Source organism: Sturnira hondurensis, unplaced genomic scaffold (assembly GCF_014824575.4).
Source record: "Sturnira hondurensis isolate 20B ecotype Veracruz unplaced genomic scaffold, ASM1482457v3 Scaffold0021143, whole genome shotgun sequence".
Lineage (NCBI taxonomy): Eukaryota > Metazoa > Chordata > Mammalia > Chiroptera > Phyllostomidae > Sturnira > Sturnira hondurensis.
Genome location: NW_028093774.1, coordinates 487,119 through 511,651, shown reverse-complemented (window position 1 = coordinate 511,651; position 24,533 = coordinate 487,119). Strand labels below are relative to the sequence as shown.

General features: G+C 57.0%; 1 protein-coding gene across 3 annotated transcripts in view; it reads left to right on the top strand.

The window, feature by feature from the left end:
• The window catches only part of TECPR2 (tectonin beta-propeller repeat containing 2), a 71,076-nt gene that overhangs the window by 25,842 nt on the left and 20,701 nt on the right, over window positions 1–24,533 (top strand). For all 3 annotated transcript variants that reach the window (XM_037031765.1, XM_037031763.1, XM_037031764.1), the window contains exons 7-16: window positions 1,032–1,164; window positions 4,639–4,956; window positions 5,950–6,932; window positions 8,586–8,769; window positions 10,311–10,484; window positions 12,400–12,580; window positions 13,466–13,607; window positions 15,563–15,803; window positions 16,417–16,506; window positions 17,917–18,150. In XM_037031765.1, the coding sequence (XP_036887660.1) occupies window positions 1,032–1,164; window positions 4,639–4,956; window positions 5,950–6,932; window positions 8,586–8,769; window positions 10,311–10,484; window positions 12,400–12,580; window positions 13,466–13,607; window positions 15,563–15,803; window positions 16,417–16,506; window positions 17,917–18,150 (2,680 nt within the window). The remainder of the gene's footprint in view (window positions 1–1,031; window positions 1,165–4,638; window positions 4,957–5,949; window positions 6,933–8,585; window positions 8,770–10,310; window positions 10,485–12,399; window positions 12,581–13,465; window positions 13,608–15,562; window positions 15,804–16,416; window positions 16,507–17,916; window positions 18,151–24,533) is intronic.

Sequence of the window (24,533 nt, the reverse complement as noted above, 5' to 3'; positions counted from 1 at the left end):
GGGCCAGTCACGGACATCAAGGGAAGGCCTGATTGTTTTGCTGGATTTGAAAAGATACTTGGTTTGCTATTTGTAGTCCTCCCCTGCCAAGAAATTGGGTGTTCGTTTTTGGGGGGGTGTTTTTCGCACCTGAGCACAAAACTAAACTTGTTCTTCATAGTTCGTTTGGGTCACGTTTCCCCCTTATGACTGAGCGTTCAAATGCAGACGCAAGTTTGACCAAAGCACTAACAGAATCACCTCCGAGTCCCTCCCCAGGGTGAGTGAGCAGGACGGCGTTCTCTCTCTAGCTTCCTGTCCACCCTGAACTCTTCGACTTGTTCTCGCCGCCCTGTGGAGGCACAGCCTTGTGCTCTATGTATTTTGGATGACTCTTAGCATTCGGTTGTGGTAGAAAACAATTTCTGTTTAAGTCAGGGTAGTAACAGAGTATTACCTTTAGAGTCGGGTGCAGGAACTTTAAAAAGCATAAAACGAAACTTTCGCGCTGGCCAGGGTGCCTCTGTTGGTTAGAACCTTGTCCCATAACCAGAAAGTTGCGGGTTCGATCCCTGGTCAGGCCGAGTACAGAAGTAACCAGTCGATGCTTCTCTCTTGCTCTGTGTTTTTCTCTCTCCCTTCTTCTCTCTAAAATTAATGAAGAAATGTCCTCAGGGAAGGATAAAAAATGAAACAAATTTTCATTTTAGTTTCTTCTTACGAGCAGAGCTGTGTGAGGCTGACAGGCAGGTCCCACCGGGGAGGAGGAGCTCCCTGTCAAGGAGCTCGGGCGGCAGATGAGGACGTGGACCCAAGAGTGGCCGAGAGGCAGGGGGAGACGGCTCCTCACTCACAAGAAGTCGCTGGCAAGGAGGGCGTCTGCAGGTCACAGACCTGTCGGTTGTCACCACCCTGCAGGTTGAGTCGCCCTGAGGAGTCTCAGAAAGTTGTCACAACCACAAGCAGTGGCCGGCTGACCTGCTTGCACACTCGGATCGGTTACTGTTGCTGGTTTGGTGATTTTGTTTGTTTTGTTTTTTGTTTTTGGACAGGCCATAATCGCTGGTTTGGAAGGAGCAGGTGATATCGTGTCTGTTTCCTGCACAGAAAATGAAATATTTCTCTTAAAGGGAGACAGGAACATCATAAGGATTTCAAGCAGACCGGAAGGACTGGTGTCAGTAGGTTTGTGTTGACGATAAAGTTGCTGTGTGTACAGCCGGGTTTCGTTTGTAAGACGTACCGTTTTGCGGTTCAGTAGTTGGAGCTCATCTGAACAAGGAGGCCCCTGGAGGACTTCTCACAGTTCTTGAAATACTGAGGGTTGCTTCCGCGGGTCTGGCTCAGGGTGGGGGCGAGTGAGGGGAGGGAGCGAGAACCCCGCGTCCGTGTCCACGTGACTGGCCTCTGATACTCTGGCAGTAGGTGGGGTTCAGATTCCAGGCGACCTGTATTCGCGTAAGAATTTACAGCGTTTGAGTCTGTCTGCTGGGACTTTTTTATTCTTAGTTCAGTTCTTGCTTGTAGGATTGGTTATTATTCTGTGTGCTCTTGGCTTGCTTTTCGTAATTCATATAAGCCCCAATTCCAATGAGCCAAACTACGGTTTCTCTTGCACACACCCATGGTACTCAGTACGTTTGGGGCTGCTCAGTGGCCTTGTCCCCGGTGGTAACCAGAGCAGCCAGCGGGCCCCGCCCCTCGCCCCGCCCCCCACTCTCACTCTCGGACTCACTGAGTGCCAGAGACTGTGCTAAGCACTCGCCACCCGAGATCTTGTCCGCAGCAGCCCCGTGGGAGGCACTGAGTGACTCGATGAGGGTGCTGAGGCTCCACAAGGTGCCGTGAGAGTCCTGAGGACACCGCCACTGCGGTGCATGAGCGGCACCCCAGGGACGTCTGTCTGGCCCCAAAGCCCTGCATCTGTGGGGCCTCTGAAGTTCCCAGAGCAGGTCCGCAGGTGTTCCATTTGTCCCTCGTGACAGACCTGTGGGAAATGCGAAACCCGTCTGCCTGCCACCCAGCGCCCTTCCCCGTCCTTCCTCCTGGGGTTGGAGTAGCCTGGCCCCTTCCTTACTCTGTATCTGCAGTGTCCAGTAGGTGGCCGCTGCCCACACGCGTCTGCTGGGTACCTGAGGGGTTGCAAGCGCAACTGAGGAACTGAATTTTAGGTTCCATTTTATTGTAACTAATCTGAATTGAAACAGCCACATGCCTGGTGGCTTCTGTGGTGGACGGCACAGCTGTAGGTGAGCTCTACCGTCAGCTGTGTGACCCTCCCCGGGCCACTTCCCTGCCCAGGGCTCACTCAGCTGCGTCCTGCCCTCTGGTCCCCAGTGTGTGTGCGGAGCCTGCAGCCCGCCCCTGATGGCCCCAGGGCAGCAGGGTCTCTGCCTCGTTGACAGCCATGTCTCACACCTGGATGGTGTCTGGCACTCAGTAGGTCAAAAGGGCCTGTGGCTGGAGCCGTTCCGGCCCTGGGCGCCTTCTAGTGCCGTGGTGAGAGGAGGATGAGTCTGTGGAGGTGGGAAACTTGCTGGCTCTCCGCCGTCTCAGCCAGAGCTCGGGACGGGGCATTCCACGCTCCTATCTGTGCCCCCTGCTCGGATCGGGCTCCGGCTGCTTTAGTGAGCCATCTGTCATGAGTTTGTCCCAGCGGAAAACTACCTTTCCTTCCTGGATTCTGAGACATTTAATTTCAGGTATGCAAGGTCTGTCCAGAAAAAGCCCAGCCATTGTTCATATAATGAGAACAGTCTGCACGACATGGAAGTAACCTGGCAGCCACGGAGAGTGGACTGGAATGCTCACGCATGAAGTGACGACGTCACTGCACTTGTCGGTGGGGGTGGTAGACACCACTGAGTGAGTGTGTGCACTGTGTGGCCATCTCATTCAAATGACTCAGTGAGCAGAGCAACGAATCCGCATCCGATTTTGCACTAAGCTTGAACACTATTCCATAGACACTATTCGGATGATTCAGAAGGCTTTCAGAGATGGTGATACGAGTGCAGCGCAAATACAAGCGTGACACACGTGCTTCAGAGACGATCGGGAGTCTGTGGAAAGTGATCCACACTCTGGAAGGCCTGCAACAAGCAGAACACCCAAGACTGCTGACCGGGTACGGGCTGCAGCCAACAAAGACCGGCGACGGACAGTGTGAGGACGAGCTGGGGGTTCCAGAAACTACTGTGTCCGAGAGTCTGACGCAAGACCCTGGCATGAAACATTTCGTGGCAAAATTCGTTCTGTGGCTTCCGCTTCCAGAGCAGAAGGAACGTCGCGCTGCAGCTGCCAACGACTTGATTCAGACGGCTACCAATGAACTGGATTTCCTCATGGTGGTCATGACTGGAGATGAACCATGGGTCTGCGGCTCGTGTGACCAGGACAGGAAGGCCCAGCCGTCCCAATGGAAGTCACCTGGTTCTCCATGCCCAAAGAAGGTGTGGCAAAGTCGCAGCAAGGTCAAGGCCATGTTAACTGTATTTTCTGGTTGGGAAGGTGTTGTCCATCACGACGAGTCTGCTCACCCCTCCAGACCAAACAATTAATAAGGAGCACTACCTGTGTTCTTCGTCAGTTGAGAGATGCAATACGATGAAAATGGCCGCAGCCGTAGGCAACTGGTGATTGGCAGCTTCACCACAACAACCCACTCATTCATGCATCATGTCTCGTGCAGAGTTTTTTGGTGAAACATCAAGTCACCCAGGTGACCCAGCCCTTCTACAGCCTAGATTTGGCACCCTGCAACTTCTGGCTTTTCCCAAAACTAAAATCACCGTTGAAAGGGAAGAGATTTCAGACCATCAGTGAGATTCAGGGAAATACGACGGGGCTGGTGAGGGTGATTCCAACAAAGCATTTTGCAGAGTGTTTTGAACAGTGGGGGTGACGCTGGGAGAACTGTGTGAGGTCCCAAGGTGCCTCCTTTGGAGGGGGCTGAGGCATCATTGTTCTGCGTACAGTGTTTCTTGTATTTTGTATCTTCTTCAATAAATGTCCCTCGTTGGCACAGCACATGGCTGGATACTTTCTGGACAGACCTCGTACACGTACATATTTTTAAGATTTTATTTATTTACTTTTAGAGAGTTGGAAGGGAGGGAGAAAGAGAGGAGGAAAGCTAACAATGTGTGGTTGCCTCTCGCTTGCCCCCTACTGGGGACCTGGCCTGCAACCCAGACATTTGCCCTGACTGGGACTCGAACCAGCGACCCCTTACTTCACAGGCCAGCACTCAATCCACTGAGCCACACCATCCAGGGCAAAATACTTTTCAAATGCCCATTGAGTAGTATTGTATTAAAGTGTATTGAAGGCCTTGGGTGCCTGCGAGACAGCATTAAGCTCTTTTCTAGACGAGCCTACCTCCCTTGAGAGCCATCTGTGAGTCAGAATGAGAGGTGCCCCATAGGTAGTGGTGTTCCCTCTGTTCAGTTACTTACGAGACAGCTGCAGTGACTTAGTGTGCTGATACTGACGCATGAGCTTCCTGGAGAACAGAAACCATCGGCTGGAATCTTCCCAGCGAGTCTGAGTTTTGCTCGTTTCTCTGAATTCAGTGGGCTGGCATGTAGGGCAGGTTGGTGTCAGGCAGGTCGACTTTCTCTCGGACAAACAGTGGTAAAGCTGACTCTTTGTTCGCAGCGCGAGACGGTCTGGAGATGCCAGGATGCGCAGAGCAGGTCCCTGCGCAGCACGCAGAGAAGCCGCCGGGGGCTGCGTCCTGTGAGGCGAGGCTCGGCGGTGCTTCCGTGGCCAGCTCCGTGGTCTGCGAGCCCAGGAGCAGGAGCAGCTCGCTCAACTCCACTGACAGTGGCTCTGGGCCCCAGGCAGCCCCAGAGCCCGGCAGGGACAGCCCGCCCACCTCCCAGAGGTTCAGTGTCATTAGCTCGGAAGACTTCGACCAGGAGCTCGTGGTGCAGCCTCTCAAAGTGAGAAAGAAGAAGAGGAAGAAGAGGGCAGGTACGTCAGGTCAACAGCAAAGCACACGCAGGAGCCATCCACTCCTGGCAGCCCAGGGAGTGCCGAGTCCCACTCCGTGGGCACTGCCCTCAGGGAGCAGCAGAGAGGGTCTGCAGAGGGCACTGCGTTCCTTCTCACACAGGCTGTGCGCTGTGCGCACCAGTGAGGCTCAAAGAGTGGTACGCACCTGTGTGCTTACCCGCCTGCCCGAGGGGCCTGGGTTGGACACGCGTCAGCCCTTAAAGGGCTGGTTCATTCGCCTGTACCAGGTACTAGGCCAGAGATGTTGTGACCCTATTCGGAAGGCCGAGGAGACAAGATTGTCGCCAGTGTCAGGATGGGTCGCTTTGTTTTAACTGCCAGATGTGTTTGTTTCCGGATTGAGATTTGATATTGAACCATTTAGCTTTACTCCATGGTGCCCATCGAGCTCTTAGCTGAAGATCACTGTGGTATTGGAGGACATTTTTATCATATTCCTAAGCATTTTAATAATTTTTAAAAGTTTGTAGTTTGCCCTTTGTTTTTTAAAGATTTTATTTATTTATTCACTTTTATTTGTTTATTTTTAGACAGGGGAAGGGAGGGGGAAAGAGGGAGAGAAACATCGATGCGTGGTTGCCTCTCACCTGCCCCCTACTGGGGACCCAGCCCGCAACCCGGGCATGTGCCCTGACTGGGAATCAAACCAGTGACCCTTTGGTTCACAAGCTGGCACTCAATCCACTGAGCCACGCCGGCCAGGGCATGTTCCTTATTTTCTCAGTTAACATTTCGTGAGTGAGGCCTCAGCATCCATCGCATGTAGAACATTTGCATCCACTTAAAACGTCCCTTCATTGGCATAGTTTGTACTTACGAGATGTATTCTTTGCCAGTTTAACATGTATTTTTCATTTATTGAAAATGCATTTTTTAAACAAAATTTTGGTTTTTAACTCGTATCTCTGTGTAGAGTCACACCTCATTTTAGATGCTCTTATTTTAAAACAGAAGGCGGAAGCCGTGAGGCCTGGCACAGCCCCCTAGAGTCGACCCCCTGCTGGGAGTTTCCTGGCGACAGTCCCCAATCCTTGAACCCAGACCTGCTGTCTGCGACCTCGAGTCTGGGTCAGTTGAGCACAGAGTCTCCGGACCCGGAGAGCAACCTCGGTGCCGGAGTGAACGGTGTCCTGCAGGACCACAGTGACCCGGAAGCATTTAGCATCCTGGGGGTGTCTGAGCCCACCCCTGACTTACTCAGCGAAGATGACAACAGGATGGAACCCCCGCGGTGGACCCAGGCAGGCGAGATGGAGCCCCACAGTGAGGTGTTGCGTTTGCCGGTGCAGCCAGGGGAGGACGTGGAAGGAGGTGGTTTCACAGAACCCAAGGAGGAGCCTTGTCCTGCGGACGATGGGCCCAATAGCAGGCCGTCACCTTGCCGAGAACTGGATAGTTCTGCTGAGGCCCAGGAGGTGGAGGGCCTGGAGCCCGAGGCCCCCCAGAGCACACTGTGTGAGGCCCCTCTCCTGGCCTCGCCCCCAGTGCCTTCCAGCCTCAGCTGGGCTCCTGGTGCTGAGGGGCGGCTGCTGGAGTCCGGAGCTGACCAAGGCGGCGCCGAGGAGACCGGCCCAGAGCAGGGTCTCCTGACGCACATGGAGGCTCCTGGCCACCTGGGCTCAAAGCCCTGGCACACAGTCGTCGGCAGTGACATAGGCCAGAGAGCGGGGGCTACTTCCAAACATGACTTGGGGAGTGGGGGCGGACGAGGACCGCCCCCAGTCTCTGCCTTGGTGGCCAGCACCCACGAACCTCCCCTCGAGCACCCTTCACGAGATCAGGCGCTGACGTCCAGTGACGAGGAGGATATCTACGGCCGTGGGCTGCCCTCTTCATCCTCAGAGACCAGCATGGCGGAGCTCGGAGGCAGCCGCTCCCTGCAGGACCTGAGCCAGCTGGCCCTGGAGGATGCTGGGCTGCTGAAGGCAGATCAGGTGCGTGGGCTTCTCTCTTTAGGAAAATCTCTGGCGGCCTGGTTCTTTTCCTTCTCATGGAGAAACATTCTCTTCTCCTGTAAAACCTGCAGGTTGAATGTTCTGAAGTCTGGGTAGGGGGTGTTTCTGTAAACGGCCTGGGTCTGTGCTGACCTGTCACCCCTGCTCTGTAACCACTGCTCAGCAGCCTGCCCGGCAAGGCACCGAGGGTTGGTCACCTCTGGGAGGGGCTGAACTGCCTGGGGGCCATTCCGATGCCAGTGGGCAGAGAGCCTGGTGTGGGGGAGGCTCCGAGCAAGCAGGAGGCAGGGACTGTCCCCACCGCCCCTTCAGACGGGTGTGCACACCAAACTGGCAACAGGAAGCAGCCCTTTCCCCGTGGCTGTCTCCTCCGCCTGTGGTGTGGAGGCCCCCCAGGGGCCAGCCCGTGCCGCTAGAGACCATTATTGTCTGGGCAGAGTTCGGCCCGTTAACTTCTCTGAAACCGCGCGAGCCGGGAAGGTCATGCTGCTGCCGCCCCGCTCTGCAGAGCAGGGGACCGAGGCTCGACGGGGGGATGGCCTACACGGAGCAAGCGCGGGGCAAGGCTGGCCCCGGGACCCCTCTCCACCTCTGAGCTGTCCTGCCCCAGAAACGAGCCGTGCGGTGCCCTCACTTTGCGCCAAATGCCGGAGGCCCGACCTTGCCAGTCCTGTGCGCGGTCAGCCTTTCCTGAGTGCCTCAGCTGCAGGGACGCCACTGTGCATGGCGCAGCCGGTCATGGACGTCAGCGTTGGGTCATCCAGCTGAGTGGGACTCAGGCGACAGTGGGGAGCAAAGTGCAGGGCGGTGGGGAAGCCATAGCAGAGACGCCCACCCAGGTCGGCACTGACAGGCACTCGAGGTCCAGAGCGGGGACTGGGGGGACTGGAGGCCAGGACTTGAGAAAAGCACCCCCCCAAGGAGAGAGGGGTCCTGGCTCCATGCTTTGAGGGTCTCTCTGCTGCCTTCCTGCCCTGCCTCCCCTGGGCCCCCCCAGGTAGCTGGAAAGCCCGACAAGTGTGGGGTGTTGTGGGCGGCAGAAAAGGCTGGTCATGGTGAGCAGGGTCTCCTTTGGAGCAGTGACTTCCACATGGGGGTAGTTGTGCAAACACGCTGATTTCTTGTGCAGAAGAGCAAGGGTTTTTTTAGCTTTGGTTTTTAAAAGAACCCTAGCAGGTGAACCCTAGTTTCAGAATCCAGCCCCGCAGCGTGTCCCAGCCGGGCTTCATGAGGCTGGGCCTGGAGGGCGACTCTTGGGCCTGGGAGTGTTCGCAAGTGTGTTCCGCATACACGCCACGCACACAGGCAGCTTCCCCTGCCCTGGCGGCAGGACTCTCACGTACGGAACACGTCTCTGCGAGGTGAGCTGTGCCTGTGGAGCCGTCCCGCTGGTGAGCACTGTGGCTTTAGGAGGGATGTTACAGGAGCTGTGGGGCCTGCAGGAGGGGCCGCTCCCCCCCCCAGTCAGAAGCCTTCTGTAGCCCTGCTCCGAAGACAGCGGGGGGCTGTCTCTGCGGGCTTCTCAGAGACCCTCGCAGCTCTGAGTTGAACGACATCCTATGGGCTTTTCTGGTTGACCACAGCACGCACAGCCGTGCCGTCTGCCACAGAACTCACGGGGTCTGTCCTTAGTTTGCAGAAAGCTGGATGGGCTACTCTGGCCCTGGCCACGGCATCCTCAGCCTGGTGGTCTCCGAGAAGTACATTTGGTGCCTGGACTACAAGGGCGGCCTCTTCTGCAGCGCCTTGCCAGGCGCCGGGCTGCGCTGGCAGAAGTTTGAAGATGCCGTCCAGCAGGTGGCAGTCTCGCCCTCAGGTTTGCCCCCGCCCCGCCCCATCCCAGGGGCCTCCGCCCCTCCAGCAGGCGTGCCCCCCCGCCCCCCCCCCCCGTAGGTGTGAGGGGCTTTCTTCAATCATGAATTGCTTCGTTTGATATCAATTAAATAGTGTTAATGAGTGTTCAGTTGGAGTTTTTGATTGTTTGCTAATTGCAGCTGTTAACGTGCTCCTTACAAAAATGAAACGCATTTCTGTTTCTTAGTGCAGCTGTGAAGCAACCAAATAGGGGGTTGGCTGTGCGCAGGTTGGCTGTGCTCAGGCTGCTCGGGTTTCCTCTTTAGAGACTGTTTCTGAGCAAGTCCTGTGCATGCTCCGCGGCCTCCCTGACTGTGGAGAGAAGCAGCGTCCGTTCTACGTACCTACGTACGACGCCACACTGAGGCCTTGCTCCTGGGCTGGGGCGGGCGTTTTCCAAGCGAGGCTGCCTGGCTTGAAATGCCTGCCCGTCCGTTTCACCCCGTTGGTTGGCCCCTTCCTGGGCTGGGCAGTGCGCAGGTGGGACAGACGTGCTTCTCTGCGTCTCTGCCCTGCAGTGTCTGGTGCGTCACTGGCACGTTGGGAGGGAAGTCAGTGCCCTTGACTTCCCCTGGACCCCCGCCCCCAGCTCTCCTTGGTCTTGGTCACTGTTTAAAATAGGAGTTGGCAGGTGGCTTGGTCTGATCTCCGCCTGTTTGAAGAGTGTTTTTCCTTGGAGACAGATAGATAATAATGACTCATCCTATCAGCTGGCATTGGAGATTTGTGGGTTTTAGCCCTTCTCTGTTCATTTGCCTTTGGGTCTATGTCCCATTCATTTAGGAACTTCGATTCTTCCTGATTGTATTCCTTGTTCCAGTGAGAGCTGTGTCTCCACCGGGTCACGTTCTAGACTGAGACGCCTCAGGGCCATGTCTGGGCTGAGCACCAGAGCCCGGCACTCAGGGCACCCTGCAGGCGTGGCCATCTCTCAGGCTTCCTCTCCACATTCTGACCCGCCGGTGCTCCCGGTGACGCCCCTCGGTGCCTGGCCTCTGCCGATGCCTCCACCTGCAGAGCCCACTCCAGCCTCCCCTTCCTCCACCCCACCCCTTCTTTTTTGCTATTTACCAGAATCCCGTTCCTTTTCATGCATCTTGTCCGTTTAGCTGGCCCAGAAGTGCCCCCCCTTTGAGTCCCTGTGGGACCCTCAACTGTCCCAGGACACTAACTGTGCCTCACAGTGTTGACTGGGACTCACCTCGGCAGACCTGAGGCTGCCGGCCCTGCTCCTGTTCCGTGTCACACACGCGTGTGAGGTGCCGGCTCTGGGCTGTGCTGTCGATGCTCTGTCACCTGCACTTCACAGAGGAGGAAACCAGGCTTGGGGATGTGAAGTGACACGATGCCTGGAGCCACGCAGCTGGCAGCTGGTGGCCGAAGGTTCAGCCCCGGGCGCTCGGGGGTCTTCTCCCAGCGGGGCAGTGTCTGCGCAGCCCTCTCCCTGCGGCACCCCGCTTGGAGTGTGCGTCTCCCTCACTGACTGGGGTTCTGTCCACACAGGGGCCCTCCTCTGGAAGATCGAGCAGAAGTCGAACCGAGCTTTCGCGTGTGGGAAAGTGACCATTAAGGGCAAGCGGCACTGGTACGAGGCGCTGCCCCAGGCTGTGTTTGTGGCGCTGAGTGATGACACCGCCTGGGTCGTCAGGACCAACGGAGACCTGTACCTGCAGACAGGTAACAAGGCTGTGGCACTCGGGTGCCGGCACGGCTGGTGGTACTTCGCTTTTCTGTATCTTGCTTTGCTAGAACAACCGCAATGCCTGAGAAGCTAAGATCAGCTTAAATTAGCACCGTTCTAGAAGGAGAGGACTTGTCACTGGAACATGTTGGCAGTTTGCTGTTGCTGCTTCACTTCCCACCCAGGACGAATTTAGGGCAGGAGGGAGCAGGGTTACTTAGACGTAGACTCAACCTTGTTCTCCTTACGGGAACCACCACGGGCCACCTCTCCTGCAGGGCCAGGTCCCAGGAGGAAAGAGTGACAGGTGGCGCCAGCACCATTTCCCTGTGGCCTGGCTGGGACTCACTACTCCACACTTGTTTACATGTGGGTCAGGAAAAAGAGCAAGGAGTAATTTGCTCTGAATAGCAGTTCAGTCGGTCCTGGGAAACGGCCCTGGAGGACACCTTAGCGGCGGAGGAGGCCAGTGGGGCCAGTTCTTTAACAATAAACTGCGCAGAGGGCGGCGCCTGTGTGCTGTCAGCAGCGTGGGGCTCGAGCGTGGTGAGCACCGCACAGCAGTGGCAGCCTGTGGGTCCAGGGAGGGCTGTGGGGCTGGGGCTCTTTTCCGGTTGTCAAGAGACTGTCTCAGATTGCCACACTCCATGCTGCTGATGTGTAGTGTTTTCATACCTGTCGTGCGCTGTCAGGGCTGACTCCTGAGGGTCCGAGCCTGGCCCACCGGAAGGCCCCCAGTGGTGGGAGGGCGACCCACTCCAGGAGCTCCTGCCTGAGCCCCGTCAGCAGCCTCGCCAGGTTCTGGGCGGTGGACGACCTGGCCTCCCTTCAAGTGGAAACAGCTCTGGGGCGTTTGAGTTTGTTCCTGGTGGGAAAACGGGGGCTTCCGGCCTGGGGTGAGGAGTGGGTGCGTAACAGCGGTGCCCTGGGAGTCTCCAGGGCGGGGGTGTAGGACAAGCCCTGCTCCACGCAGACCCACTGGGTAAGCGTCTTGGGACCGGCCCGAGGCTTTGCAGTGTAAAGTCCTGCATGTGAGCCCTGCCTGGTTGGTGCGAGGAAGTGCACCCCACGGCCTTCCAGGCTGCTGGACAAAGGCTGCCAGGAGGCAGGGAAGGAGCCCTGCACGGGGAGTCGGGGGTATTTGGGGTTTCACTTAAGTGGTGGGACACCCCCACAGACATACCCCCCAGGTGAAAGCAGGGTGGGGGCTGCTTTGTCGGAGCTGCTTTGAGAGGTGGCTGGAGGCCTCAGGCTCCTGCTGACCCGCCCGAAGGCTGGGCACTGGACCCCTCTGCTCACACTGAGCCCTGAGGGGCCCATGGGGAAGGGTCCCTCTGGTGAAGAGCGCGTCTCTGTGCAAGGAGCCGCTGGCCCAGAGAGCGGTGCGGGACTGTGCTCGCTGGAGCAGAGGCCACGTGCTCCCTCTGCCACACGGCCTGTTGGAGCCCTTCGGGGCGTCTTAAGAGACCCAACTCTGAATTGTCGCTCCTTCTGGTTTTTCGAAGGGCATCTAAAAATGTTTCAGCTGAACGTTATCTTTAAGCCTAGTTTAACCATTGTGTGTAGGATATGCCTCTTTTTCTCTTTCCTATTGAACTTACTGGGGTAACGTAAGTTAATAAAATAAAACATAGGTCTCAGGTGTACAACCCTGTGACACATCGTCTGTACGTGGTCCTGCGTGTTCACCATCCCCAAGTAGCGTCTCCTTCCACCCCCATTTGTCCCCCATGCCCTCGTCAACCTCCCCTAATCCCCTCCCCTCTGGGAATTGATGAAACTTTTTTGAAAAGTACTCATTACAAAAGGATATAGCAAAACAGCAAAGAAGAAAAATAAGTACACAGTAAAAATGAGGTGTGAAGTCCTGCTCGTGTGTCTTTGAGGACTTCCCGTGCGTCTCCCTGGCAGGTCTCAGCGTGGATCGCCCCTGTGCCAGAGCCATGAAGGTCGACTGTCCGTGCCCGCTGTCGCAGGTGGCGGCCCGCGATGGCGTGGTGTGGGCACTGACTGAGCAGCGAGCCCTGCTGTTCCGTGAGGGCGTGAGCAGCTTCTGCCCTGAAGGAGAGCAGTGGAAGTGTGACATTGTCAGGTACGGCGGGGAGGGCCGACACACCTGCAGCGTCTGGCTTGCCCCACCCCCTGGTTTTTGTCGGCTGGACCCCCCTCGGCGCCCAGAGGAGCCCTTCCCGGGCAGGAGCGGCTGTGGTGAGGCGTCCCCTCCGGGGTCCGAGCCCTCGGGTGCACCCACTGCCCCCCTCCGACTGGCAGGCTGGGTGCTGGGTCTGGGAAGCGCTGCTGCCCTCCGTGTCACCTTGCACCTGGTTGGGTCGCAAGTCCCTCCCGACGGGCTCTGTTCAGACCTGCCCCATGTTGGGTAGTTTCAGTTTAGAATCTCAGGTGGCTTCCAGCCAAATGGGTTTCTTTATCATCATCCTCGCTGATTGAAATCAATCTCCGAATTGTAATTTGGTTACATTATATCACTCAAAACTTTAATTACAGAATTACCATCAAATCATTTTGCTGATGTGAGATTCTTAAGAGTTCTTCCAAAAACACGGTTAGGACATCGGTTTGCACTTAGCAACCCAGGAAACTTGAGCAGGTGCCTGGTGGGAGCCTGAATGGCCGGGCTGTGTGTGAACGTGGCCGAGCCCCGGCCCTGGCCTCACGGAGCTCCCGGCTGGAGGGAGATAGCAAGCCGACCGATGCCGATGAGCGCAGATGGACCTGAACCAGGGGCTGCCGCACGCAGCGCTGAGGGCCCCTGGGCTCCCCCTGCAGAGGCCAGGAGGGCACCGTGCAGGGGGACCTGCCACTCTTGTTCCCTAGAGTTCTGGGTCCTCAGTATGTCTTTCAGAAGCTAGGATACGTTTGAACAGTTTGTGTTGCCCAGTGATTTAACTCAAAACTCAGGCTTCCTTCCTGGGACCCTGACTGTCGGCGCCAATGCCCTGCCTTCCTCTGTTCTCAGCGAGAGGCAGGCTTTGGAACCTGTCTGCATAGCCCTCGGGGACCAACAGACTCTTTGGGCGCTGGACATCCACGGGAGCCTGTGGTTCCGGACCGGCATCGTGTCCAAGAGGCCTCAGGGGGACGACGAGCACTGGTGGCAGGTGGGTGCTCCGCTGCGTGGCGTAGGCGGGGTCTCCCCCGCTATAGCCCCTTCTGTCCCTTGAAGTGCTCGGGGAGGTGGGACTAAGTGGGCAGCAGTCACTTTTCCTGCTCAGTGAGGCGGACCCTGCTGGGTCCCAGCCCGCACGTGGACAACGCTGAGGACTGTGCATTTCAGGCAGTGACTTGGCCAGCTCTCTCTGTGCCTGAATGTGCAGGCCCTGCTCACTGACTTAGGTGCTGTCTAGACATCCATCACACGCTAAGTGGGCCTGTGACAGCTGCTGGAGGACCCAGATAGCAACGATGTTTCATTCTGAGCAAACGTGCTGAGAAGAGAGACGAGACAGTAGGTTTGCAAAACCCAACCCACAATTCAAGGTCATGCGTCTCTGCTTGTTCAGGAAGCCTCCAGGTGGGCGGTGTTGCAACCGAGAGAAGAGGGTTTTCCCATGCGCTCTGGGAGAGGAGAGGCTCTGGGAAATAAAAAGGTGCCATCACGCCACCTCTTCGTGACGTGGTACCAGCCAGCGCGGCTGGAACGCATTTTCAGAGGAGTGTCTACTGTCCCCGCTTTGGTGGCAGTATGACCGGGGGCCAGGAGGGCGCATGGACCCTCAGCAGCCATGGGCTGCACAGCGTCTGTGCAGTGCTGTCCCTGTGGGCTCGGACCTCACTGCCCCATGGACTTGGCCTTGTCGCTGAGGCCTCTTCGGTGAGGGTGGGAGAAAACAAGGCGTGTTTGCTCCTGGGCGGATGAGCGTGTGCGCCTCTTCGTCCCTGCTGCAACGCACAGGTGCTGCTCGGAAAGTTATGCTAATGACCTCAACTCGCCTTCTCTGTGCTTGTCATCCTGTTATGTGGCTTTACACACACGTGCTCGTGGGTTTGTGAGGCTAAGCTCTGTTTTTAAGTAGCCCGAAGAAGACTAGAGAGCAGTTCATCCTGTTCAGAACGTTATCTTTAGAGAAGTTTAACTGACAGAACCGTCTGGGGTATTTTAAAGCAGTGAATTTAGTTACTGTAAGATTGAGTCTTTGTAGTCAGTGCCTGAGAGCCAGTGTTCTGCTTGGCTGCTCAACTTTATTTAAATTTGCATCCTGCTTATCTGCAAATACTGGGTGCTGGGGCCGAGTCTGTCGCAGACTTCCGTGTGGCCTTGGTAGTGTGCCCGCCTTGGCAAAGGGCAAGCTCCTGGGGCAGTCAGAACGGCGGGCATGTGCTGAGGCCCCGCACCCTGTGGGCCCCGCAGCTGGGCCTTGGGGTCCCAACGGGAGAAGCCCCCGCTGGAACTTCAGCGAGGGCAGCGGCTTGCCCGGACACAGGCATGCAGTGCTCGTTTTTATCAGCGTTTCCTTCTTGTTTCTGTGTCCTGGAGATTGAGGCCCCTGTGAAGAAGATGCCTCTCCCCCCAGTGCTCGTCATGCGTGACCTGGGCTGTGCTGGGCACAGGGCAGTGGCGTGCCTGTGATCAGACCCAGCAGGAGACGTGGGCGTGAAAGAAAGTTAGTGTGACCAGATGTGACGCCCGCTGCGGCCCAGGCGGCCCTGTTTCAGGCTTTGGCCGGCCTGACTGGTGACAGCCCTGGTCTGGACCATGAGTTACTTATGATGCCATTTTAACCCATGCGCCGAGTCCAAGTGCTGTCCCTGGGAAATGCCTGAATTTAAAAGCGAAGTAGCTCTTCCTCTGGTCAGTACAGAAGACCGAGGGTGTGTAGATGGTGTCCAGGCACACGCTTGGCGTCCCAGACCCTCATGCGGAAACATGCAGGAGAAAAACGGCGACCATTTCCCCGTCCCACCAACCCGGCCCTCTGGGGGCGCGGCTGCAGTCTGGTGGTGTCCTGCCGGGCTTTTCTCGGTCCTCATGCTGACATGCACGTGTGTGGGTGTGTTTGGTGGACGTGAGCTCTGTCGCCGCCCTGACAGCCGGCGCCCACCTGTGCCCCTCCAGGTGAGCATCACCGACTACGTGGTGTTCGACCAGTGCAGCCTGTTCCAGACCATAATGCATGCCACACACTCCGTGGCCACAGCGGCCCAGGTGCCCGTGGAAAAGGTGGCAGATAAACTGCGCATGGCGTTTTGGTCGCAGCAGCTTCAGTGCCAGCCAAGCCTTCTGGGTGTCAACAACAGCGGTGTCTGGATCTCCTCGGGCAAGAATGAGCTCCATGTGGCCAAAGGCAGTCTCGTCGGTGGGTGAACCACTTCAGTTCTCCTGTTGGCCCAACAGGCAGTTCCCCGGGAGGGCCGGTGTGGACGGGAAGCACTCGGCTCTCCGCCTGAGGAGAGACCTGTGCAGGTGGCGGGAGTGTCTGCCACACCAGCCGTTTCGTGCTGTGTGCCCGCTTCCCGTTCCAATCTGTCACTGCTGCACCTCGGGTCCCAGTGTCCCCATGGCCTGCGAGCATGTTCCACTGGGAACCTAGTGTGATATAAAGCAGATGGAGCTCAGTTTTATCTTTATAGTTTTACATTTAAATGGAAAAGATCCACCCAGATCTGAAGGGTCTAGGAAGGGAGAATAGTCCATTTCCTAGAGGAAAATGGTCACACTGTCAAAAATGCAGAGCTCTGCCAGATCGGCCGGGCTTCATCCTGTAAATGGAGCCCTGCCCGCTGGCCTTTCTCCAGCTCTCCTACCCTTGTGGCTTCCCCACCTGGGCAAGCCTGTGGCTCTGCCTGTTGGCGTCCACAGAGAAAGGGGCCGGCCCTCTCAGGGCTGGCTGGCAGCCTCGGAAGACCCACTAACACCGGAGGTGGGCTCCCTCCTCTCTCTAATGCGCTCCGTCTGTCTCTCCCGTCCAGGCACCTACTGGGACAGTGTTGTTCCCCGTGGCACAGCCTCTGCGACAAGATGGGCCTTTGTGCTGGCCTCTGCTTCGCCCACAAAGGAAGGTGGGTGGGGAAATGCAGCACCCCCAACCCCATGGTCTGCTGGGGCCTGGTCGGAGCGGGGGATGGTGTCACAGGCGGCTGGCCCTGAGTGGCTGAGCTGATGGCCCTGCTGCTGGACATACCAGGAGAGAAGGGTCAGAGCAGTGAAGCATCCTGGGGCGGGGGCGCGGGGGGGGGGCGCGTGCAGTATAGCCGCTAGGGCTGGCAGCCAGTGACGAGCAACTCGGCTCTGGGCCACAACACAGCAGCCAGGGCTCACCGGATTCTTTGGGCACCATCCCGTTTCTTCTTGGGAATCCGGTCGCCTCCCAGCAGTCTCTGTTCGCCTGCTTACAGTCTCTGGCTGGCCTGCGTCCCACAAGCGGGACCCACTGGGGCAGATGCCTCTTTATCGTCAGAGCTCAGCCCATCCCGGAGCCTGGGGCTTGGAGCCTCGGGGTGGGCAGTCATGGGACCCCTGTGGGAAGGAGCCGAAGCCGCCCCCAGGGCTGCACCAAGGGTCAGATGAGAGGCCATCGGGCCGTGTGTGGTTCTGGAGAAGCAGTCATTTCATTCAAGCCTCTGTGCCCCAGGAAGTGGGGGACGTGGCCAGGACAATAAACACTTTTGCACTGAGTGGTTCTGACCCCAGCTCTGAACCCACGAACCCCAAACACGGAGGCGCATTCCTGAGTTTGGCACAAATTCATTCAGCAGCAACACCCGGCCTGACTGCTGAGAGCCGCTGACTGCGACCTGCGCAGACTGTGGCCGTGGCGCTTTGTGCGCTGCCCGGGGGGGCAGCTGGCTCCCTGGGGCCGGGACTTAGAAACCGGCATGCCCACTGCCACAGGTTTTCAACGTCCAAACAAGTGTTGAATTCCAGAGCAGGCCTGGCTGCAGGCTTTAGATAGTATTCTAGATGAAACCCATGACTGAGGTTCTAACTTCCCTAAGGGTTATTTGCATTTTAAGCTGAAACTACAAGCCTAAGGACTCTAGAAAGGATGGAGGGATGGGAAGAGCCTCGCCCAGCAGCCCCTAGCGCTCAGGCCCACCCTCATCCACAAGGCAGGGTGGCCAGCACCTCAGCCCTGCATCTGAGCGGCCCTGCTGACCCCTCCCTTCAAGTGTGATGAAACGCTCTGAGAGAGAGCGCTCCCAGCCCAGTAGCGCACCCCAGGTCAGAGCTACCAGGCCAGTACCACGGCCTTCATAAAACCTCGTATGCCCTGCTCTCTTTCATTTCGCTCCGATGCCTTGGGCTCGTTTCTTGCAAAGGCACAGGGCGTCCCCCTGGCTGTAACTTAGAGTGCACAGCGCTTCTGTGAGTGCGTGGCGAGTGAACTCAGGAGCCTCAGGCAGGGTCAGCTGCCTGAAGGCAAAGGCCGCCTGGTGCTTCTGTCCTCGACCCTGTGAACTCTTCCGCAGGAAGCTCCCTGTGGCTGTGCCAGGGCAGCAAGGACCTATGCAGCATCAGCGCCCAGGACGCCCGGTCCCGCCCGTCCACGCTGCAGCTGCCTCCCGACGCCGAGATGAGGGCCTACGCCGCCTGCCAGGACGCTCTGTGGGCGCTGGACAGCCTGGGCCAGGTGTTCATCAGGACGCTGTCCATGAGCTGCCCCACCGGCATGCACTGGACGCGGCTGGACCTTTCCCAGCTAGGTATGCCTCTTGAGTGTCGTGGTGGCCGTTACGCTGCATCCCGTTGTGGCCGCTAACGAAGGTTCCAGCTGCCGTACGGTTTCTCGTGTTGGTCAGCTGACAGCAGTGGTTTTGCTTGTCCATACATTTGGTGTTTGGGAATTCCACCACACATACTCACACCCACACAGAAGAGGCGGAGGGAGAGAGAGAGCAAGAAGGGGGCGAGGGGGCACGCCGGCAGCCCCCTTCCCGGCGTCCCTTCTGCATCTCCAGCTGCCAGGGGCCACTTGCCCTGGCAGCTGGAGCCTCCAGGGCGCCGTGGAGACATGTCTTCAATCTTCCTCCAGCAAGGCCCAGCGTCCTATGGCGCCACTGCAGGGGTGGGTTGGTTCTCAACTGGCGAGCCGCTTTGTCCAGAGCGAGGTGTTTTCCAGGGTCGTTTTGGTCGCTGTGCTTTTGGCCTGGTGCACTGTCTTTTGAACCCATTCCCAGCCCCAGGGCCGGTCACTCTGTAGCTTTTGAGAGCATCGGCCAGCTGTCTTCACTGATGGTGACTGACCCCACAGGGCTGTGAGCAAGGCTGCAGCTGGGAGTGGCCCTCCCAGCCCCGCCTCCCTGCCTGTTCACCCCATCCTCCCAGTGCCGGGTCACTGGGGTGGTAGCCACAGAAATCAGCGTTGGTGGATGGGAGTCTCCATCCGAGAGTGGGAGACTAGGAACTAGGCCCTGCTGAGTCTGGGCCGGCCATCTGAGATCACAGGCAGCAGGTGTGTGCCGCTAGGCAGAGGTGCTGAGCCACCCGGCCTCATGCCTACAGCATCAGCATTAGCAAATCAGTGCCAGGACCCAGCCATGGCCAGAGTGGGTCACACAGACCATAGGTGGCTGATGGCCAGCCTGAGGTGCAGGACTCACCGCAGACGCCGCGCTGCCCACGCACAGATCTGGGCCAGGGCACGCTGCTGGCTCCCCTCTATCCCCAGCTGCTCCCCTCCACCCCCAGCTCCTCACCTCTGCACTGGGGACAGCACTGCCCCCCCGGCCCAGAGACAATGCGAGGGAGCATCCTGTGTAGATGGCTGTCTTGGGCAGGTGGGACTCACCCTCAGGGTCGCTCACAAGCCCTCCTCAGTGACACAGGGGCACCCCTCTGACTGTGCACATATTGGGGGCAATCACAGGGAGCGCCCGCCCGTCTGGGTCCATACCCCACTCCGAGCCCTGGGTTCTGGTGGTTTATCTGGCAGGCACTGAAATGGCAAAGGCTCCTTTCCCCTTGTTCTGAATTCCCAAGTCCAGAATTACAGGGTTTGTGTCGGGGGCGGGAGGGGTGGCGGCCCTCCCCTCAGCCAGGGAGGGCAGCGAAAGGGAGGCAGGGCCACCACGTGTCCTTTTACTGGGTTCTCTCCAGGTAGCATAGCTGGTGGGACAAGCAGGCGAATCAGGATTCTTCTGATTAGGGTTTAAATTGGGGGTGCAGACACAAGTGGAGCTGTGTGCACAGGCCACACACCTGTGCAGGGAGTGCTGCCCCTGCTGCACGGCCCGCCGTCCGGCTTCACTGCGCATTGCCAGCTGGCCTGGGCCGTGCTCGCAGCCGTGGGAGGGAGCAGAGCCTCGTCGGGACTCAGCTGTGCGTGCAAAGACTGCACACTTCGGTCTTCTCTTCCCTGGCCACTCTCTTCCTGACGTCCCCACCCCAGCCTGCATGGGCAGGGTGCCTCTTTCCTCTACCCCGGGGTCTCTGGGGGTACCTCATCTTGGCTTTCACCCAGCTACTGCCAGAGGCAGAGCCCAGCTCCACTCCTGCTCTGCCCAGTAACCGCCTGCCCATGGTACCAGGAGTACCCCCTCCCTAAAGCACAGCTGCATCGCTGTGCCCTCACCATTCCATGGCTCAAGTTGCACCGAGCATCAGCTCCTGTCTCCAGGCCGCACCTGGGGCCCTGCAGCCTGGCCCTGCCTGCCCTTCCTGGGCACCGCCTGCCCCTTGCTTCTCCCCTTGGCCTGGGATGCCCTTCCTGCTCTTCCCTCCCTCAGCCCTCCCTCCTGCAGGTCGCAGCCATGACCATTTCACCCCTCACTCTCTCCGGCAACCTCTGTCTCGATGCCTTGCCTGCGGTGTCCCCTGGGCACTGTGCTCCTGCTCTCAGCAGGCATTTTGGTTGGACTCAGGAGGTCCGCACCCAGAGGGTGGGGGCTCTGTAGGCGGGGACCACGTGCTCAGCCCCATCCTGGCCCTTCAGGAAGTGAAACTGTCAGGGAGAGTTGTCACTGTGTGCAGCTCTCTTTCTAAGTGATCCTGGCACAAGGGTTCCATTGCTGTTGCTGCTGAGCCCAAATAAAACTGCCCGACATGCAGGGTCAAGGTGCTGCCACACCTAATGTGTTGGCAGCCACCAGCCTGGTCAGGGCCCAAGGCTGGTGGCGCCCGGTTCATCAGCGTGGTCCGGAGCTGTGTTCCACGCCTTCTCCTCTCAGTCCTGGGTCCGTACGAGTGTTCTGACCTTGAAAACGTTCAAGCAAAGACCTGTCTCTGTGGTTCCCACAACGTGAGCCCGGCCACCTGATGCTGGCATTGACCTTGGGCAGCGCAAGGTCATTGTAAAGTCTGGAATGTGACTGCCCTTCTTGCAAACAGAAGTTGCATTTTCAAGGATGACTTCAGCAAAGTGTCAAGTCACGAACACAGCTTCTACCTTTAGTTTCTTCTCGAAGACACAGCGTCCCTCTGCTCTGCCCTGTACAGATGGCCACATCATGACCGTTTAGAGCTGACATGAAGGGAATTCTTGGATGTCTAGCTGTTGAACCCAGGTACAAAGACAGTATGAAAGTTGGGACTTGCACAGTCCTGGTTTTTGGAAGAAGAGTTGCATCATTTGCGGGCGTTCATGACGCTCTGGTGCGTCACACGGGCGCTGGGAGGCTCAGCCAGTGAGCGCTTTGTGGGCAGCTCTCCCAGTCTCCAGGGGGGTGAGGACGTACTCACTAGCAGGCCATGCCTTTAGGTAATGACAGGACTGTGTTAGGCAGTAATTTATGCAGAAGAGTGTTTCGTAGGTAGTGAAACACCAAAGAGATGCCACTTTCTGTTCAGGGAAGATGTCTGATGTGTTGAGGAAAATAATTAAAATGTTTAATGGGAGGGAAAGAGGCAGGCAAGTTGCTGCAGGCCTAGTCGTTGGGCCCATGGCGGAGCGAGCCCAGCCTCAGAGACTCGATGGCACACACCACCTTCCTCTCCCCTGGCTCGGCTCTCCACCTGTCGGTCTTTTAGGAACCTTGTCCCGTGTGGTGGCTTGCTGATCCCACTGTGGTGCTCTGGCACCAGCATCTTGGTCCCTGCAGCGGGACACAGCCGAAAAGCCCGGGCCAGCTATCTTGTGCTTCAGTTCAGAAGGGACAGGTCACTCCTGTTCACAGCCCATTGGCCAGATTGGGACACTGCCCAACTGAGGGACTGTGAGAGCCATGGCATATCTGGGGACAGCAGTGGCCTCTGCCTCCTGTTTAGACTGGCTCCTCTGTGGGACACCAGGCAGCAAGGCAGAAAAGCCCTCCCTGGACCGTTTTCTCCTTCATCCCGTCTCCTCAGTCCAGGACAAGCTGGTTCACGCTGCACCGTTCACACTCGAGCTTTTGTGTGTGTTCTGAGGGAATGAATGTTCTGCCCGGCTGGTGAGGCTCAGGGCATTGATCTCTGGACTGTGAACCTGAAGGTCACCAGTTCGATTCCCAGTCAGGGCACATGCCTGGGTTGTGGGCCAGGCCCCCAGTAGGGGGCGCGTGAGAGGCAACCACACATCCATGTTTCTCTCCTTCTCTTTCTCCCTCCCCCGTCTCTAAAAGTAAATAAGTAAAACCTTTAAAGTAAAAATAAAAGAATGTTCTCCTTGTGATGGGAACACTGTGTCCCTGCAGTGGCACCACCCCACTCGTCACAGAGGCCGTGTGACTCGTCACAGGCACTGCTGCGGGCAGGGCTCTCGCCTGCAGTTACTTTTCTTCTTCCTTTTTTTAAAATATATTTTATTGATTATGGTATTACAGTTGTCCCATTTCCCCCCTTCACTCCCCTCCACCCTGCACACCCCTTCCCCATCTCCCCCTTTAGTTTATGTCCACGTGTCACAAGTTCTTTAGCTTCTACATTTCCCATAGTATTCTTGCCCTCCCCCTGTCTAATTTGTCCCCACCGTCTGTGCTACTTATTCTCTGTACCTTCTCCCCCTTTTTCTTCCTCCCACTCCCCTGTTGGTAACCCTCCATGTGATCTCCATTTCTGTGGCTCTGCTCCTGTTGTAGCTGTCTGCTTAGTTTGCTTTTGTTTTAGGTGTGGTTGTTAATAACTGAGTTTTCTGTCCTTTCACTGTTCATATTTTTTATCTTCTTTTTCTTAGATAAGTCTCTTTAACATTTCATATAATAAAGGCTTGGTGATGATGAACTCCTTGAACTTGACCTTTTCTGAGTAGCACTTTATCTGCCCTTCCATTCTAAATGAATGCTTTGCTGGATACAGAAATCTTGGATGTAGGTCTTTGGATTTCATGACTTGGAGTACTTCTTTCCAGCCCCTTTTTGCCTGGAAGGTCTCTTTTGAGAAATCCGCTGACAGTCTGATGGGAACTCCTTTGTAAGTGACTGTCCCCTTATCTCTTGCTGCTTCTAGGATTCTCTCCTTCATTTTAGTCTTGGCTAATGTAATGATGATGTGCCTTGGTGTGTTCCTCCTTGGGTCCAACTTCTTTGGGACCCTCTGAGCTTCCTGGATTTCCTGGAAGTCTGTTTCCTTTACCAGATTGGGGAAGTTCTCCTTTATTATTTGTTCAAATAAAGTTTCCACTTGTCACTCTTCCTCTTCCCCTTCTGGTACCCCTATAATTCAGATGTTGGAACATTTAAAGATGTCCTGAAGGTGCCTAAGCCTCTCATTTTTTTGAATTCTTGTTTCTTCATCCTTTTCTGTTTGGTTGTTTCTTCCTTCCTTCTGGTCCACTCCACTGATTTGAGTCCCAGTTTTCTTTTCATCACTATTGGTTCCCTGTGGGGTCGCTCGATCCTTCTCACTGACCATTTTTAAACCTGCCTGGTTTATCTGCGCACAAATGTGTGTCTGAGGTCAGCCAGCCGCCTTGTGTGCCCCACTGGGTTTGCTCGTTTTCTTCTGACACCTGGGTCAGCCAACCACCATCTCTTCCTGCCGGGACCCCTCTCCACTGGCGGCCGACTCCCCCCCTCTTACCAGGCTGGATGAATGGTTCGTTGTTGTTGTCGAACTTTGGTACAGTCCAGTTCTGTCTGTTTTGGTTGCGTTTTTGTTACTAAAACTTTGTTGTCCTTAAACTTGGTTGTGTGAGGAAGCTTAGTGTCTCCACCTATGCCTCCATCTTGGCTGGAAGTCTGCAGTTACTTTTCAATCAGCCCTTGTTTCTCAGCCGTTTCTGGGTCTTCCTGCTGAAGCTGCTTTATTTGGATTCGTACAAATCTTTTAATATGCAGTATAGAGACCTGGGGGGTCTGTCTGAGCCCCCTGGCGAGATGTTCTACGGAAGAGTAAGGGAGGAAACACACGGTTATTTCACCATCAGGAACCCCCAGCCTTAAGCAGTGCCCAAAGGGGCGCTGAGGCCTTTCGTGCAGTGGGAGTTAACACTTCTAAGTTTGTCTCGTGCTAATGGTACGTGACAAGATTGCCACATAGCAGGGTCCTCGCCTGCTGGTGTAGGCATGGGCTGTCATCTGATGTCACCTGGGTAGGGTGGCCAAGAGCAGCACAGCCAGCAGACCCAGCTGCACCCCCTTTTCCCCAGTGCGAGGCTGAAGTGGCCCATCCTCTGACCCCCTCATCACGAGGTGAAGTGTGCAGCTTGGAAGATGCGCAGGAGACCTGAACCGACGACGCGCACGGGGCACGGTGTGCAAGTGCCCGTCTCAACACCACTCGCCGTCGGCCACCACGTCACACCTACCTAATGGCTGATGGAAACGGGGCCACAGTGCGGTGCCAGCGAGGGTCGCAGATGGCGGGGGCATGCTGGCAGTGCCACAGGACGCTGGACGTACACTGGCCCTGCGGCCCAGCGGGTCTGCTCCTGGGTACTCGGGAAGAGCAGCACACGTCCCCAAAAAGTCTCTCCGAGAATGGTCGCAGCAGCTCTGCTTCTAATGGCCAAGGGTGGGTGGATGAACTAACTGTGGTGTCAGTGCAGTGGAATAACCCTCGGCCATGAGCAAGTGACAGTGAGTGACAAAGCTGCACCCAGAGTATGTGCCTGTGACTGCTTCTGTGGACGTCTCCACCAGGCCAGACTCACTGTGCTGCGAGAAGTCGGAGGGACTGGACGGGTCCGGGGAACTCTCCGGGGCGAGTCACTGGCTCGCCATTCGTCAGAGCT